Here is a 16,568-nt window from a genome sequence, read left to right as displayed (position 1 = left end):
TTACAATGCAAATAAATACTGGCATCTTCTAACATCTTCAATAAACAAGCTTTTTCGCATAGAAGCTATATATAATGACCTTTCTGTAAATCAATGATGGAGCACAGCACTTCGGAGGTGTCATTGGAAGGCTTTTCATGGAAGACAATCGAGCATGTGTTACATCATACATCAGAGGATCAAATAAAGGCACTCAGAACCTAGGGACCCAAACGCTGCCATATAAAACCGAATAGAACTCCAGAAATAAGCTAAAATATCTTAATTTGCCTTATTAATCTGGTAGCAATTTTGGTTCTCAACTAAACTCTCGCTGGGCAGGAGACGTCATTCAGTTCACCCACCGCATCTATTTAGATAGATTTGTATTATTATTTAAACATAACAGATATTGTAATAATCAGTCCTTAGGAAAATCCATAGTAGCCTACCACCAACGCGGTAGGAAAGGCATTGTCCTAGGTTTGAAAATACTGCGTTGTGAGGTCAGTGAATGTTAGAAATACATAGTTTGTGATGAAAACAAAAGCCTATGGTTAATTATGTGAGGCTTGTATGCCTATACATCATAAATAGGCCTATACAGATGAAAGCACACGTTGCTTTTGTTCTGCTGAATACTATTCAAGACAGCCAGAGCAAAATCACTTAAAGGAATGGACTATGCTAGAGATAGGTGGGTCAAATATTTAGAATGTCCTAATGAAGTCTTAAATGTTCCACAGAAGAGCTGCAAAAACACAGTCGGGCATTGCTTATTAAAATCTAAGGTAAGGTAAGGTAAATCTAGGTAAGTGGGCTACTTTAAAAACCGGCGCTAGGACCCAACAGACTCGGACTCTGGCAGCGTGCTCCTCAAGCTGCTCCTTTGATACAAGGGGTTGGTGGGTGCGACTACCCCAGCGTACTTCTGTCACATCCTCCTCTCTACGCTGTGTATCTCATCAGATCTCCTAAGTGTATTGGCACAACTTCGCCTGTCTATATAGTGGACTGTATTTGACTTCATTCGGACAAATCGCGGTTGGAACATGCAACGTCAAAAAGTTGTTTAGCAGCCTCCTCTTTTGAGTGTTTAGCGTGAGGTGTATTCTTACCAAAAATCCAGAGAAACTTTTTTTTAATGACTACAGCTATCTTGCCAGCTTTATCGCCGGGACATGGTCTGTAGCATGATTATTTTACTATAACAAAGTCGGACCCTGGTCGGGCAACATGAGAAACTGGCGCTTCGTTAACTTTGCTTTTCTGGTCGCTCTTCTGCACGTCTTGTGCGCGTCACCGGTTCTAGACACAGCTGGCATCACCACTTCTACGATATACAAAGGTAGGTTGCATTTATTGGAAGTTCATCAATTGCATTGCGTGACGTGTGGGAACACGTTAATTGACTCGCGTGGCGATGTGAGCCGGATCACATCGGGGTCCTAGTAGTTGGTTTGATGTCTTTGGTGGCTATTCTATTTAGCAGAATACCAATGAATGAATACAATAATTTCCCTTCCTGCATTCTGAACGGAAAATACGGGTTTTAAGTGTTTATATATTCGTAATTAACCTGTAAAATGGCAGATGAAACATGCACCATTTTTTTATTAGGACAAGCCATGAGCTGAGAATTATGACTTCAATGAATGAGCGCGTGAGAGTGTGCACGCGCGCGCGTGTATGTTTTTGATCGCGCAAGACGATGCAAATTATAGCTTTTTTATCAGACAAAAGGAAGATGATGATTGACCGGCAAGTCTTCCGTTTTTGATGGTTACTTATTAATTCCCAAAAACATTTAAGTGAGTTCCTTGGCATAAATGCCAAGGAAAATGCCCAAAATCGCCTAAATGCTTAAAGTTGCCTTTCGTAAATAAACCCTAACCCTCGAATCCCAATTTAAGCGTTGTACCTGAAGGCATCCTTGAGGAAAGTGATCTACTGCACCATCGACTACCAACGCAAACATTAGTGATGATAAATCTACTGATACATAATTCCCTAAAATATATTTGTGAGATTAAATTATTTTCAAAAACAACATGAAGATAATTTGAATTCACTTGTATTTTAACTGATCCAGGTCTACCTGGGTTTGGCTTTCTCGATCAAACCAACATAGTTACATACATACAATTAGACTCAAACAAACAAACAAGCACACACACACAAACACACACACACACACAAAAAAAACACACATCCAAACACAGTGTGCACACGCAGGCAAGAGTAAACAAAAATCCACACAAATACACTTCCCTTCCACCATCTCCCCTACCGCTTAACACCGTTCCCTGAAAGCGTATTCACCCAACCATATCCATACAGTCTCAGGCACGTCAGACACACCCATCACAAACGTCTCTCTCAAACTTTCTCCTTCTCTCACACACACACATACACACACAAACACAAACACACAAACACACACACGCACGTCACAGACACACACACACACACACACACACACACACACACACACGCACACACACACACACACACACACACACACACACACACACACACACACACACACACACACACACACTTTCAGATCTTCTATTCATTCTGTTCTTTATGTGTGTTCCCCTCTGGGATGTGTGCTAAATCAAACAGCGTTAATTTTGCACCCACCAATTGTTGGTTGGACAGTTTGACATTTCTCTCTGGTCTGAGGAGAACAAGACCAGGTGAAATTCTAGAGAACTGAAGAGCTGCTGTCGTTCCGTTGACACGCAAACTACGTCGCATCAAAGGCATGAACTGATGATACCACCGTGTGTGTGATAGTTAAGCGAGATATGCCACTTTGATGTGAATCGGGTACACATGCACGCGTTTCAGAGACAGGTGACTGGCAGTTCCATCTCTCCCTGTCTCGTCTCCTGCAGCTCCCTGGTGGGGGTGGGAAGATGTGATATAGATGGGTGATGAGAGATATTGGAATGATACATAGAAGGGTGTAGGGAGGAGACCACAGGTTACGTCGGAGGATAAATGTGTGTGTGGCTGTGTGTGCACAGGTGAGCGACCATTTAAGTTAAGGTCAGCAACCGGTTGCAGTGCCATGGGTATAGGTGTGTGCATGAGAGAAAGAGAGTGAGACTATGTGCGTGTGAGCGTGTGTGTGTGTGTGTGTGTGTGTGTGTGTGTGTGTGTTTAAGGAGTGAGTGCATTATGTGTGCATGTTTGTGAGAGTGTGTCCGTACATATATGTGTTTACGTGTGAGTGTGTATTTGTCGTTCTGTGTGTTTGTGTGTCTTTGCGTGTCTCTGTCTGTATTCATTTGTGTCTATGTGTGTAGATGTATGGGCGTGTCTGTATGGTGTATCATGTGTGTATGGATGTATGCGTCTGTATGTGTGTGTTGGTAAATAGATAAGTATTTTCCATGAGGTAATAGAGGCTTGCTATAAGCCAGTTCTTCCATGTCCTCAATGTGGTTTACAGACGGGTGGATCTCTAGAGGGGAGCTCTGCTGTCTCTCTCCCCATGTGCAGGACTTTTCTCTGGGATGTAGCGGTAGTCTAGTGGAGAAGTCTAGAGGTTGTGCTCCCCAAGGAACAGGAGAGAAGGAAAACTATGAAGAGACAGAGGATGAGGGTGGGGCCCTCAGAATGTGTGTATACATCTGGGAAGATTTTTACAATTTAACTTGAGAGAGAAAACCCCTTCCACTTATTGGTATTTTTTTGGGCCATTAACATAAGGATTAAGTGTATTGTACATTGAGTAATGGCAGTTCAGCCGCTTAAGAGCAGCCAACATATATATCTTGCTACTGAAGAATGTCTACCTGTGACTGGTAGAGCGATATCAGGACGTGGTCACTGATTTGTGTACTGCCCTGTCCGTCATCCACCAGACAAGACCACTTATAGTCCTACTCCTCACTTAATACTGGGAAGGCTTTGATATGGGAGTTGACAGTTCTGAGCGACACAGGGAATATTTCATCAATGAAATACACATTGTGTATGTGTGTGCGCACATTCGCGATTCCGTAAAAAGAAGTCTCTTTCTGACATGCTTTCTCCAAAACCCTGAACGCTATCTAGCTATGTGATTGACAGAAAATGAACAAATGCTGTGGGCTAAAACTCTGCAGAGGCTCATCTGCGGTGCACCTGCTTCTTAGTGGACCCAGCGTCTGAGATGAGATCAAGCAAATCCCACAGCCCCTCACTCTGAGAGGTACAGTGTGGAGAGTGCAAGGAGGGAATCTGTGTTATGGTCCCTTCAGTAAAGCAACCCCCTCCAACCCACTTAACGACTTCACCTGGAATAACCCCCCGCTCCGCCACTTGTATTCCCCCATCTACTGTATCAACATGTAGATGTAGATTTCCATGACTTACATCATGGAAAGGTCTCCTCCACTGTTGGTTGTCCATGACCCCATCATGTTAGCATAACATACAGGATTACCTTGGGTTCCACTTGAGAGATTTCTAGGGTTTTAAAGGGTGCTTGCCTGATGGGGAGGGTTACTATTGGTTTATGTTAATCCAAATACCCTGGTGTTTACTCTCAGTCAGGCCCCCGGGGGTCTGCTGTGTTTGGAGTAGAGATTGGGAGGGAGGCCTCACATCCATTAATTTACACCTTATTAGCATCACCTGTAATTGAATGTGGTTGAAAGGAGAGAAAGCAGCGTGAGGACAAGATGGATGACTTGAGGCAAGAAACCACACTGCAAAAAAGGCCCTTCTAGAAATAAGCCTAATATTCCCAAATCTAGCCAAATTATCTTGTATTGAGCAAGAAAATCAGCCAATGGGGTAACAAAGTTTTACTAGGTTAGAATTCTTTAAACTAGCAAAAGAAATCTAGCTGCTGGTAAATCATAATGTGCCGTAAAATTAGACAAAAAGGCTAGAATTTGAGCAAACTGAGCATACTTCAAGCAATGCAATCATATTTATCTAAAACAGAGTAATCTCTGTCTTACATTGTAGTCTCTAATTAAGAGACTACAATGAGAAATGTAGTCTCTTAATTAGCTGACTATTAGAATATAGATCTTGAAATAATAACTAGAAAAAAGTCTCTTAAAATAAGCATTTTATTCTCTTGAGCTTACTTTAAGAATGAATTACTTGACGTTATTTTAATAACTAGCCAAAAAAGTTTATAACAAGACACAAAATCTTAAAACAGCATGATAAAAGTTAATTTGTCTCAAATAAAGGCACCAGAAGCATCTTGTTTTTAGCATTTCTTTCTTTATTGAGTGAATTTTTAATCAACATGCTTCATTCAACGCCCCAGCAGCTGCGTTGCCTCCAGCTGTGTGGCCACCTGGGGGGCTGCGCTCCCACAACGCCTTTATTACCATACCCACGATGTAACAGAAACACGGCACACCGGGCCAACACAAACAACACTCTCACTAATGGTTGCGATCACACTACATATCACACAACAATGGAACAACACACAATGCCCCCCCCCCCCCCCCCCCCCCCCCCACAACAACCAACCACAAAGTAACCTAGGGCTCAGGGACCCTTGCAGCTCTGGGACCAGAGTCCACACCCGTGGTCGCTACAATATGTACCTGCATTTGAAATCCATCGCGCGTTTGGTGCATTTTCAGGGTAGGGTCGGGGTTGCGACCGGTGGGCCGAAATAATTTAGCTTTGCATCGATTGTTTTATTAAATTGAAATTCCTTTAGAAAATTTCACTAGCCTATAATATATATTAACCCTGTGTATAAAATAATTAATTAATGACTGGTTGCTGCTCTTGTGATAAACCAACCAGGTCGCCCCATTCATTCCCAAGCAAAGGTGGTCTAATAGTGAAGTGTCATGTCAACAAGCCTAGAAAGACTAGAAGATCATGATTTGGCGCTGTGTAATCTGCTTTGCTTTTGTAGGTCTAACCCGCAAATCTTTATTGAGTCAAATAAATTCGGCTCATAGTCGTAGTCTAGATTTCCGTGTTGTTTGTGGAATCGATGGTTGTACCAAAGAATATTGCGTCTACAACTCACTTTGGTAATCATATTAGAGCATGTTTTTGCTCTGTCAAATGTTAAGAAATTAATTTAGTGGGCAACACAGAACAGTTTAATACCTTTTTCCAAATAAGTGTATTGTCATGATTATCTTGACAATAATTGAATTATATAAATTGCTGTCATTTCTTAAGTGGTCTCAATCTTAAAATAAGGAGTATGATCTTGTTCCTTTGCCAAGGACAATTTGCAAAATATGTCCATACTGTGTTACTTGTTAAATGAAATAGTTGGTAAATCTTATTAAGAAAAAGTTAGATCTATTTTTTCAAAATAAAACTATTTTTCTTATGTGAAAATTGCTTGGCAAGATTCTTCTTCTCTTTAGACTAGAAAAAGGACACTTTTTTTTTAAACTTTATTAATCTGTTTTTGCAGTGCAAGGCCATGTCATCACTATCACCGGCTAAATGTTAAAACCAATGTTTTTTTCGCTCCCAAGCCACTTGTTTTAATGCTTTCTGGCTTTTTGAACAAGTGGATGAATGTGAAAACATGGGAATGGGCAAAAACACATTTTTACAAAAAGGATTAAATGTCATTCTGATTTTATCCAGAACTTCAAGCTGGATAAGATTGGACTGTTCTGGGTATGCACATAAAAGGTGAACAGTAAAAAAAACCTTTTCAGTCTACTGTTGATGTAAAGCATTTGTAAATGCATCAGTCTCAACCACAGCCTCCAAAAAGGTGGAGTGATGTCTATATTTGTTTCATTCCCCATCATGTGGTGGATGCCATCAAGGCATCAAGCAAACTCAAAACCAATAAAGGACTTATGATTTGATGAACTTGTGTAAGGATACCCGCCCCCATCCCTCCCTCCACCCCTCCCTCCACCTCTCCCTCCCTCCCTCCCTCCCTCCCTCCCTCCCTCCCCTCCCTCCCTCCCTCCCTCCCTCCCTCCCTCCACCTCTCCCTCCCTCCCTCCCTCCCTCCCCTCCCTCCCCTCCCTCCCTCCACCTCTCCCTCCCTCCCTCCCTCCACCCCTCCCTCCACCTCTCCCTCCCCCCCTCCCTCCCTCCCTCCCCTCCCCCCTCCCTCCCTCCCTCCCTCCCTCCCCCCCTCCCTCCACCTCTCCCTCCCTCCCTCCCTCCCTCCCTCCCTCCCCTCCCTCCCTCCCCCCTCCCTCCACCTCTCCCTCCTTCCCTCCCTCCTTCCCTCCCTCCCTCCCTCCCTCCCCCCCTCCCTCCACCTCTCCCTCCCTCCCTCCCTCCACCCCTCCCTCCACCTCTCCCTCCCCCCCTCCCTCCCTCCCTCCCCTCCCCCCCTCCCTCCCTCCCTCCCTCCCCCCTCCCTCCACCTCTCCCTCCCTCCCTCCCTCCCTCCCTCCCCTCCCTCCCTCCCCCCTCCCTCCACCTCTCCCTCCTTCCCTCCCCTCCCCCCCTCCCTCCCTCCTTCCCTCCCTCCCCCCTCCCTCCACCTCTCCCTCCCTCCCCCCCTCCCTCCCTCCCTCCCCATCTCCACAGCGAGATGTCCCTGAGCATCCGCCCTTTGTAGTAGCTGTCTCATTATCATGATACTGCCTTCCCGAGCAGGGTCGCGTCGCATACAAAGAAGTTTACACTGCTGTAACTCACTACACTGACAACAGTGTTTGCAGATTTCACAAAGTATTAATTACGATTATGCGTTCCATTCCTCGTTAGATCTATTGTTGAGTCAGGGTGTTTTAATGGATTTGGCAGCTTTGAAGCTTAACCTAATTTAAGTTTCTGTTTGAAACTTTCTGCCACTTTTTTATGATCAACTGAGGCTTTCTTATTCCAGTGTCTTCAACCATCCCAAGGCAACAGTATGCTAACCTATCTCATCTTCAAACTGCTGTATTTATTTTGAAAGATTGCAACCAGCGGTGCTACACATTGATTGTCTCCCATGGTCTTGTTCAAAATAGCACCAAGAAATCAAACCGAGTGGATGAGAAAAGTGAAGTTGAAGATAAGTACTTGAAAGCTTACGGCTTGTCTCCTCGCATCATGTCTACGTTCAGTGACATGACTATTTGTTTAACCTGATATATATTGGGATGTTCAATACTAGGATTCTCTAAATATTATGTTCAACATCTGACTAGTTCTTGAACTGACGCACCCGTGTTCAAGTGCGTCTTTCATGGTTTTCATGAAAGAAGTCAGCTTTTCTTTGTGCAGGGCTCCCATTGGTAAGAATAGCGTTCGAAGACAGTTGGTTCTGTTATTGATCTGGGTACCTCCAAGGGTGTAACCAGGGGTTGTCCATGACTGATCATCATAATAATTTTTTTGTGGTCTATCATAACTAAGGTTTACCAGCTTCTGGTTGCTATTTTTGTTGTTTGTTACAAACATTGTTATCTAATTTTATTTTGATTTTTTTATCAGCCACAACCGTAAGCTGTTTTGGATAACTGTCCAATCACACAAAGATATGTACATGTGATGACAATGATTCCAGAGACCTCTGGTATTAAATGTAACTGAGTAGGTGCCATAACACCACATATTGTGTTTCATTGTTTGATGGGTGCCGCCTCAACAACTCAAAACGCTTATTATGATTATTCATGTTTTTTATTTTTGGTCTATTCTTCTTTTTTTGAGTACCCTCCAGGGAGGGAAACATAGGTTGGCTTAGATCTACTTCATAAGACCACCGTCTTGAAACTCTTCAAAGCCTCTTCACTTTCTGTTGTCTTTTTAAGAGCTCTCTGATTTCTGAGTTAGTAATGTAGGCCCTATGCTAGCGTTAGCGTTCCTTGTGGTATTAGTTCAGTGAGGGTTTTCTTAAGGAATTATTAATTGGATGTGTACCCTGGAAGCTTAGCTATAGGTGTTTCTGTAGGAACCCTTGTTTCTTGGAGGAAGCCTTTGTTCTGAAAGGAGAAACATTTTAATATTTGAAATCCTTTTAAGATTAGCTTGACAAATTACATTTTTTGCATAGATTAAAATATAGAACCATTACAAATATGTTTACTTTATTTAATATTGAAAGAAGTTGAGAGAAAATTGAGAGAATTTTTATCAATAAAATAATTATGTATTCAGAATCTAAATGTATTGATTATTGCTAAGTAAAAGCCACTTTGTGTTAATCTCAGTACAGTGTTGAAAAGGTGTCTTATAACTGCTGGTCGAATCCACCACCCAAACCAGAATCATAATATAGACCCCCAGGTGTTCCTTTCCAAGATTTATTTGAAATGTTTTATTCATCACTATCTTTCCTTATTTATGTTATTTCACTTGCAGCTGCTGCCCAGTTTGTTTAATTCACACGCACACACACACACACACACACACACACACACACACACACACACACACACACACACACACACACACACACACACACACACACACACACACACACACTATCAAACATAGATAAATAAAGGAAAGGAATAATCGTGTTAGCCATTACATGCAAACAGTATCTGAGGCACACTAGGATGACCATTCACTTGTGACTCAGATAAGGACAGTAATATTTTATGATTTCAAACATTGACTGGGGTGAAGCACATTGACAAGTGTAAGCAAGAGTTGCTGATACAGGTCCACAGCAAATCCAAAATAAACAACTACAATATTCCTTCCTATGGGATTCTATCTGTTCCTCAGCTTAAATTTCAGTCCATTTTTTACACCTTATACCCCAATCTTTGGAGAACTATTGTTGTCCAAAAACATTTCACCAATATAATTTCACCCCTAACCCTAACCCTAGTAGATGAGGAGAAGAGACTGTGGTGGTGTTGCGATTCCCAGCTGAGAGATTCCCATCTGTACGCTAATACACTATAGGTTGCTGTCGATACATTACTAGATATGAATAACTGCAATGTGTCATGTTGTAGTGAGCATATTATGTGTATTGTGTGTATTTTTTCACAATAATGAATCTATTAGAACGTCACAGCGACAGAACACGGCTTATTAAGCATTATTTAAGACCCACGGGCACGACGCCCAAAGCAATTTTGCATGAATAATACTACACGAGTGTATAGATGTTGTAGTTACCATGTTTTAATGAAACATTGATATGGGGGATTTTGTGGTGAAACCCGCCCCCACAAAAAAATTGTAAACAAGCCTACTTTTAATTTAATGTTTACACACACGGATGATGGTTCATTAAACAGCGTTAAGTCATTCCTTGGGGTGTATATCTGATCATTGGCTTGTGCCCGTGCAAGTGCATTTTCCTGCCAATGTAGATTATCCCGTTAGTGAGTCAATGGATAGTGGTCCAAGCCTGGCATACAATTCCACAAATAAAATGTATATGTGTTAGGGCCACATTCTTCTGTTCTCTTTAAAAGTATGTAATGCAATGTAGAATCGCAGCCTACAAAGCTAGAGTGGGAACCATTTTCATGACGCCCAAGCAGAGTTGAAACGTGTACAGTGTATGTATTCCTTCAACTGATTTCCTCTTACAGTGGATAAGGGAATATGGCCTTGGTTAGTTCAACAATTAAACTACTCCCCAGAAACCAGATGGGAATTAGGCCTACCCCTGCTTTTTTTGGTTCCCAGGATGACTCAAGGCCTGTGAGAATTCAACTGAAAGTCAAGTTTCTTCCTGTTTTCCTGGAAATATTGACTTTTAGGGGAGAGACACAACTACATAAATTTTCACCTCATTTGCGTGTCCCTACATTTCAGAAGTCAGCTCTCCTTGGCACCAATGATTAATCAACCCCAGCTTGCTTTTGTGTCTCACACATCAAAATGAGTTTGCAAGCAGACGCCAAATGTTTTTTTCTTTTTTGGTTTGTGTTTGCTGACAATATGTCTGCCTGGCAGGGCTTTTTATAGCGCTGTCATTTTAAAATGACTTCACAGCTAGTCTGTGGTCTTGGTGCTAGGGCTCCCTGGTTTTTAACATGCACGCTAAAATCAACATTACTGCTGTAATGCTGTATCCACGTGCTTAGATACCATGTGAAATAGAGAGGCCACCCCCTTTCATGGCCCTTGTCTGTGTTATGAGCAGTTTTAGAAACAACTGGTAGTCAGGGCCACACAGTAGACTGAAGTTTTTAGACATGTACATTTTAGACTTCTTCTAACATTTCCACTTTTTTGTTGTCTTGTATTACGTTGAAAAGACTTGGATTTCTTGGATGCACCATAACCTTGAACCACGCAAAGGAGAAATAAAGTTCTCTGATTGATGCAGGTATCATAAAACCTGCATGCTTGAATATTAACAGAGTTGGTTCCTTACAGTTCATACATTTTATTCTCGTGTGGTGAGAGTGACTAATAGGGGAATTCATATTCCGTGGCGTATGCCTACAAATCATCCAGATGGATGAGATGTATGAGAAAAAGCCAGAAAATGACGGTTACGAAATTGGAAATTCGCACCTAAGATATTTGTTAGAGAAAAAAAAACAAGCTAACAAACATGATGAGAACTAGGGGAGGATTTATTTTCTTCTTCTTTTTGTCTCTGAGGCTATTCTAGATTCCTAGCTCCTCATAAAGTGCGCCGGTATGCATAATTGATGTTCTGAAGGACACTGTGTCTCCTCACAGGCACACAAGTGAGACAGTAACAGTCTACAAATTTTAACAGATGCTCTGCGAAGCGAGTCCGAGGTGCTGGCCCGCCCGCCCTCTGCTGCATCCACTTATTGTCTTGTGCATTATTGGTGTGTGTGAATTATGAATTATGAAAGACATTATTACCGAGTCTCGTTAAACTGTTCCTCTCACTCCTTGAGTCTAACTGCCTAATCCTACAAGTGTACACTAAGTACACTTTTAACCCATACATTTTTAACCCGCACACTTTTAAAAAATGTATTATTAATTGTATTTATTTTTTTGGGATTTTTTCTTGGCCGGCGAAAGGAACACTTAATTTTGTGCTATCCAAGGTTGGGCTAGCACTTATATGTATGGACAGCCACATTATGTGTCTAACCGATATAATTTAACAGCGAAGAACTTTGTTTAATTTATTTCCGTAGTACATTGATATAACTTGACTGATTGTGATAATTTAAATATTCAGACTGACTTCATTGATGTCATACCATAGTCGGACTAAGAAAACAACAAAACTTTAACATTTCTGTCTAGCGATTCCGCCCCTGATGGTCATCATAGATACATTTCTAACATGAACCTTACCAATTTTGTTTGTCTGTTTTTGCAGGGAATCGTCCTTCCCAAGCTGAGTGGCATGGGGCCAAGACTAAGCCACAGCACTACAGCACTTCAATACCCATGATTCTACAGGGCACCAAGCAAAGACCCCTTGACCACCTCACATCTGGGGTAAATATTCCTTCGGCCAAACAACCACGGAGCTCAACCTGCTAGAGCCGAATATTAATGCACGCCTTCCATTCAGACTTATTTTCCTGTTTGCCTGGATTTTCTCTGTGCTAATTCTCTCCCCTATTTGCGCCGCGTATCCTCTCCCATGTGGTTTTATTTACACACAGGCCTACTCTGCCCGTCTTTGTTTTGAAAGGCTTTTGTTTGTTTTAGTGTGAGCATGTGTGCCTCCCAGGCAGACTGCGCACGTACTGTGAAAGCCTTCCTTAAACTTCCCAGCTCTTTCAACAGCTCAGCAAGATCTACAGTGCCAAGAAACTTGGCTTCTCCTAATATTTGGGAGGTTTTTACACACACTCTCACTCATACTCACTGCTCACACCCCCCTTTTTTGTTTTGAAGATGTATTAGGTATCTGCCTTCCATTCAAACTAATGTGAAGCAAACATGCATTTTTATACAAAAACTATCAAAAGCAAAAGCTTTGAGTTTAGATTGAACACAGATTGTCGAACAGCTTGTTTAATTTGAACATGGGAAGGGAAGGACAGACATATAGTCAGGTTATTCTTGTTATTGGGTCAGTTCAGCTGACTTTGAACCCAGTACTGCCTCCACTGATATGCCTTGGTGCTGGACACTATGTAACTGGCATATATTGATTGCAAAAGAAGCAATGGTGTGCCTCAATATCCCCTTCTTGGTCTTCTTATTATCAATGTTTGGCGCGAATGTCAGAGAAAAAAACTAAAGTCACGAATGTCAGACACTTTAAACACGTTAAATAAAGCCTTCGTTTTTCAAAACTGAACACGCCATCAAACTTTACGTCTGGTCAAACCAACGCTATTGTGCCGTGCCACATCCTGCCTGTGTGCGTCATGCTAAGTCTTCCCACCACCCTACGCACTGGCCGGATGGATGAAACACACGTAAACACGTCTGTCTCGTGTCTTCCAGGACTACCCTGCAAGGCTTCAGCTGCTGGTACAAGCGGAAGGGGAACGGCTGATCCTGGAACTGGAGAAAAACCAGTGAGTCTGCCTCTTCCTCCCTTTCAAAGTCACCCTTCTTTTTTTCCCCAGCCCAAGTGCACAGTGTATACCACAGGGAAACTCTTGACAATGAAATTCTCACGACAAGGCAGGGGTCGACTACCTAATAAAATAAAGTAGAAAAATAGAGCTGCTTATCTAAAATATTTAGCACTTCCTATTTATTTTATTTTTTTTCAACTCTCATCCTCTCTCTCTCTTTCCCTCTCTCTCTCTCTCTCTGCTAATTACGAGCTGTGTTAAAACTAGTGGACTGGAGGGACACTGCAGAACATGCTGCCGAAGTAGGGCGATTTACGAGCCCTGCTCCTTGTGGATGTATTTTTATATTCAAAGGAAGGAGGGACGTCATACCACGCTTTGGTGAAGGAGTTCAGTTCAGTCTCTCTCCTCTTAAGAACGTCTCCCTGAGATGAGTGCTGATGAGAGGGAGGGTGGGGGGGGGGGGGGGGCCGTGATGTCATCCATGTTACTCTGGGTGTATACTGCTGTTTTCCTTCTCTTCCTCACTGATCATTCAGTCCTCTCCCGGACGGAGGAGCCTAGGGGTTAGTTTATTAACTTTTAGATTTAGTTGCAAGTACTCAGAGACAAACATGCAGCCATACATGAAAAATACAAGCGCACAGGGCTCTCTCTCTCTCTCTCTCTCTCTCTCTCTCTCTCTCTCTCTCTCTCTATAAACACGACCACTCATACTTTTCTACATAAGCTAAACCTCAGCACTAGCATGATAGTTTGCTGGTAAAGCACAGTTGTACGCCTGGGAAAAGGTACAGTTTGCCAGAATAGTATTGCTGAGTCAGGGCTTGGCCTGACCTATCCACAACAGCGAGTGCAAGCATTTTAATTCATGGCTTTGTGGATACAGAGTCTGTCAGTGCGCTGATAGATCTGTTCAAACAGCCAGACCCACAGCGTTGCCAACACCAGAACAAATACTGATTAAAATGTCCCTGTCGTCCACCACCAGATTGGTTTATTCTGCAAAGCCCACGAATAAGCATGTACATCTCAAGATACATCTTTTTCACTTTTCACCATGATTCCGCCCATCGATATACATCGTGCCATGAGAAACATCCCCAACATAACCCAACCATGATTGATTGAAACTGATTAATAACAACAAAAAGTTGGTCACAGTGGTTGACCAATGCAGACTCACCAAAGAACTCGGAGGTGAATGGATGAAATAAGAAAAACACACTTTGAAATAAGGACGATGACCATCTTTTAAAGCTACATTCTGATTGTATATGTGTGTATGTGTATATGTGTATGTGTGTTGGGGGGGGGGGGGGGTTTGTTTGTGATGCATGTATCCGTGTGTGTGTGATATGATCACATGTATGTTGTGTTAGTGTGAGCATGCATGTGTTGGTGAGAGCGTGTGTATGTGTGTTTGTGTGTGATGTGATCACATGTATGTATGTGTTAGTGTGAGCATGTGTGTGTTGATGAGAGCGTGTGTGTGTTTGTGTGTGTGTGTGTGTGTGATCCATCACTGCTTCGGTAGCCCGGTAGCGAGTAGCCACCGCCATTCTGACTGGCCTCGCGGTCGCTCCATATGTGTCCTCTGATATTATGTACCCTTGTAACAGCTGCTCCCTGACCTCTGACCCCTGATAGAGCAGAGCCCCCCGCCCGTCCCCGTCCCCCCTTAGTGACACGCTGGGGTCAGAGGAAACGAGGGATGAGGAGCTCATGACCTCATTGGAAATATCCCAAGATGTGTGTGTGTGTGCGTGTGTGTGTGTATTAAAGACACGCTTGAGTTTTTTCCTCACTGATTTGCGCACATTTGACAAATGTGAAATGTGAAAAGTAACTCGACCTTGAGCCTCTGGTTCTCTCTCTCTGTCTCTCACGTCCAAGCATGAGGTCATTATGAAGCTGAGGGGTAAGGCGGACATGTACCGGTACAGTACTTAACCCCAAACCCCCCGACAACACTCATCTGAATGGTCCACCTCTGTTATTATAATTATAAATGTCGAGTAATTACATTTGACCTTGCGAATCGACCTTTGAAAGGCTGCCTGATGAGGTCCACACTAAGGTGGAGGCATTAATGGTGCCATTATGGGCGGCAGTGGCTCAGTAAAGGTTGCTGGTTCAGTCCCTTGCTCTTTCTAACTGAGAGCCGAGTTGTCCCAGAACTAGGCACCTCGCCCTCCCACCTTCGAATGAGCTGGCGGTGGCCTACGAATGTGTGTATGAATGGGTGAATGTGAGGCAAGAATTGCAAATGTTTTTGATTGTTCTGAAAAGCACTCTATAAATGCGGTCCGTTTACCATTTGTTATGGGATTGTAAATAGCACGGCTGTGTTGTACGAGTGAGAGCCATAATAGCTCTCATAAACAAATGGTAGGGCCCAAACTGCGAACCTCTCCTAAAACGGTTTCTGTTTTTGTGATTGTCTTTATACTTTACTCTTGTTTAAGCATTCATCTGCTGGGCCTGCAGACGTCTGCTGACACGACACTTGTCTTATAACAGCGGTCCCAGACAGAGCAAACGCTGCTAAAGCAATAGGAAGTCTTCCAAGACCTGTCCGACAGACGCAGAACCAACAGCAGAACGCAATTCAATTAGAAAGACTATTTTCTTAGCCGTCGCTGTGTCCCTGTCCTTTGTTGCCATGCCAACAGTGGAGTGGAGGGCGGGCTGACGCAGAATAGAGAGAACGGACATTAGTGGTCAAATTGAGTTTGAATTCGTAGACGGACCAAGTCGAAACCCCGCTGGGGTAACAAGTTAGTTGGTTTGTGTGTTTGTTTGCCTTGGGGTTGTGTGTTTGTGTACTCAGTGGGGAAAATGTTGAATACTTAACACAGGAATATCCTCTCCAGATGGGCAAGCACATCACAGCACACACAAATTCATCCGTTTCATTCAATGACTTTATAATTAAGTCCTTATTATAACTCAGTAATTCAATCAGAGTAATGTTTCTGATTGAATCCACCCCAGAAAAAAACCAACCCTAACGCCTCTGTTCTTTGCTTTTCACCATAGTTGTTTGCCGTACCATTATTCACATTTAATGGATGTCTCCTCTGTGAACCCACATATTGCTTCAAACATGTCTTCTTTTCCTATGGCGGTATATTTTTTGTCAACTCTTACTGTACTTCAATTTCAGATACAAATGAAATGTCTCAAACTTCTCATCAAGTAATGAGATCACGTAGAGTGTGAAGAAAG

At 42.7% G+C, this 16,568-nt stretch overlaps 1 protein-coding gene across 1 annotated transcript in view; it reads left to right on the top strand.

The window, feature by feature from the left end:
• Positions 1-1,215: 1,215 nt before the first annotated feature.
• adam12b (ADAM metallopeptidase domain 12b) overlaps positions 1,216-16,568 on the top strand; it is a gene marked incomplete at both ends in the record, with an annotated part of 72,430 nt that continues 57,077 nt past the window's right edge. Inside the window, 3 exons of the mRNA XM_079728801.1 lie at positions 1,216-1,327; positions 12,176-12,297; positions 13,261-13,334. Of these exons, the coding sequence (XP_079584927.1) occupies positions 1,216-1,327; positions 12,176-12,297; positions 13,261-13,334 (308 nt within the window). The remainder of the gene's footprint in view (positions 1,328-12,175; positions 12,298-13,260; positions 13,335-16,568) is intronic.

The sequence above is a fragment of the Pollachius pollachius genome, assembly GCF_949987615.1.
Source record: "Pollachius pollachius genome assembly, chromosome: 2".
Taxonomy (NCBI): Eukaryota; Metazoa; Chordata; class Actinopteri; order Gadiformes; family Gadidae; genus Pollachius; species Pollachius pollachius.
Note: the sequence above shows the minus strand (reverse complement) of the source record. Positions and strands in the feature narration are given on the sequence as shown.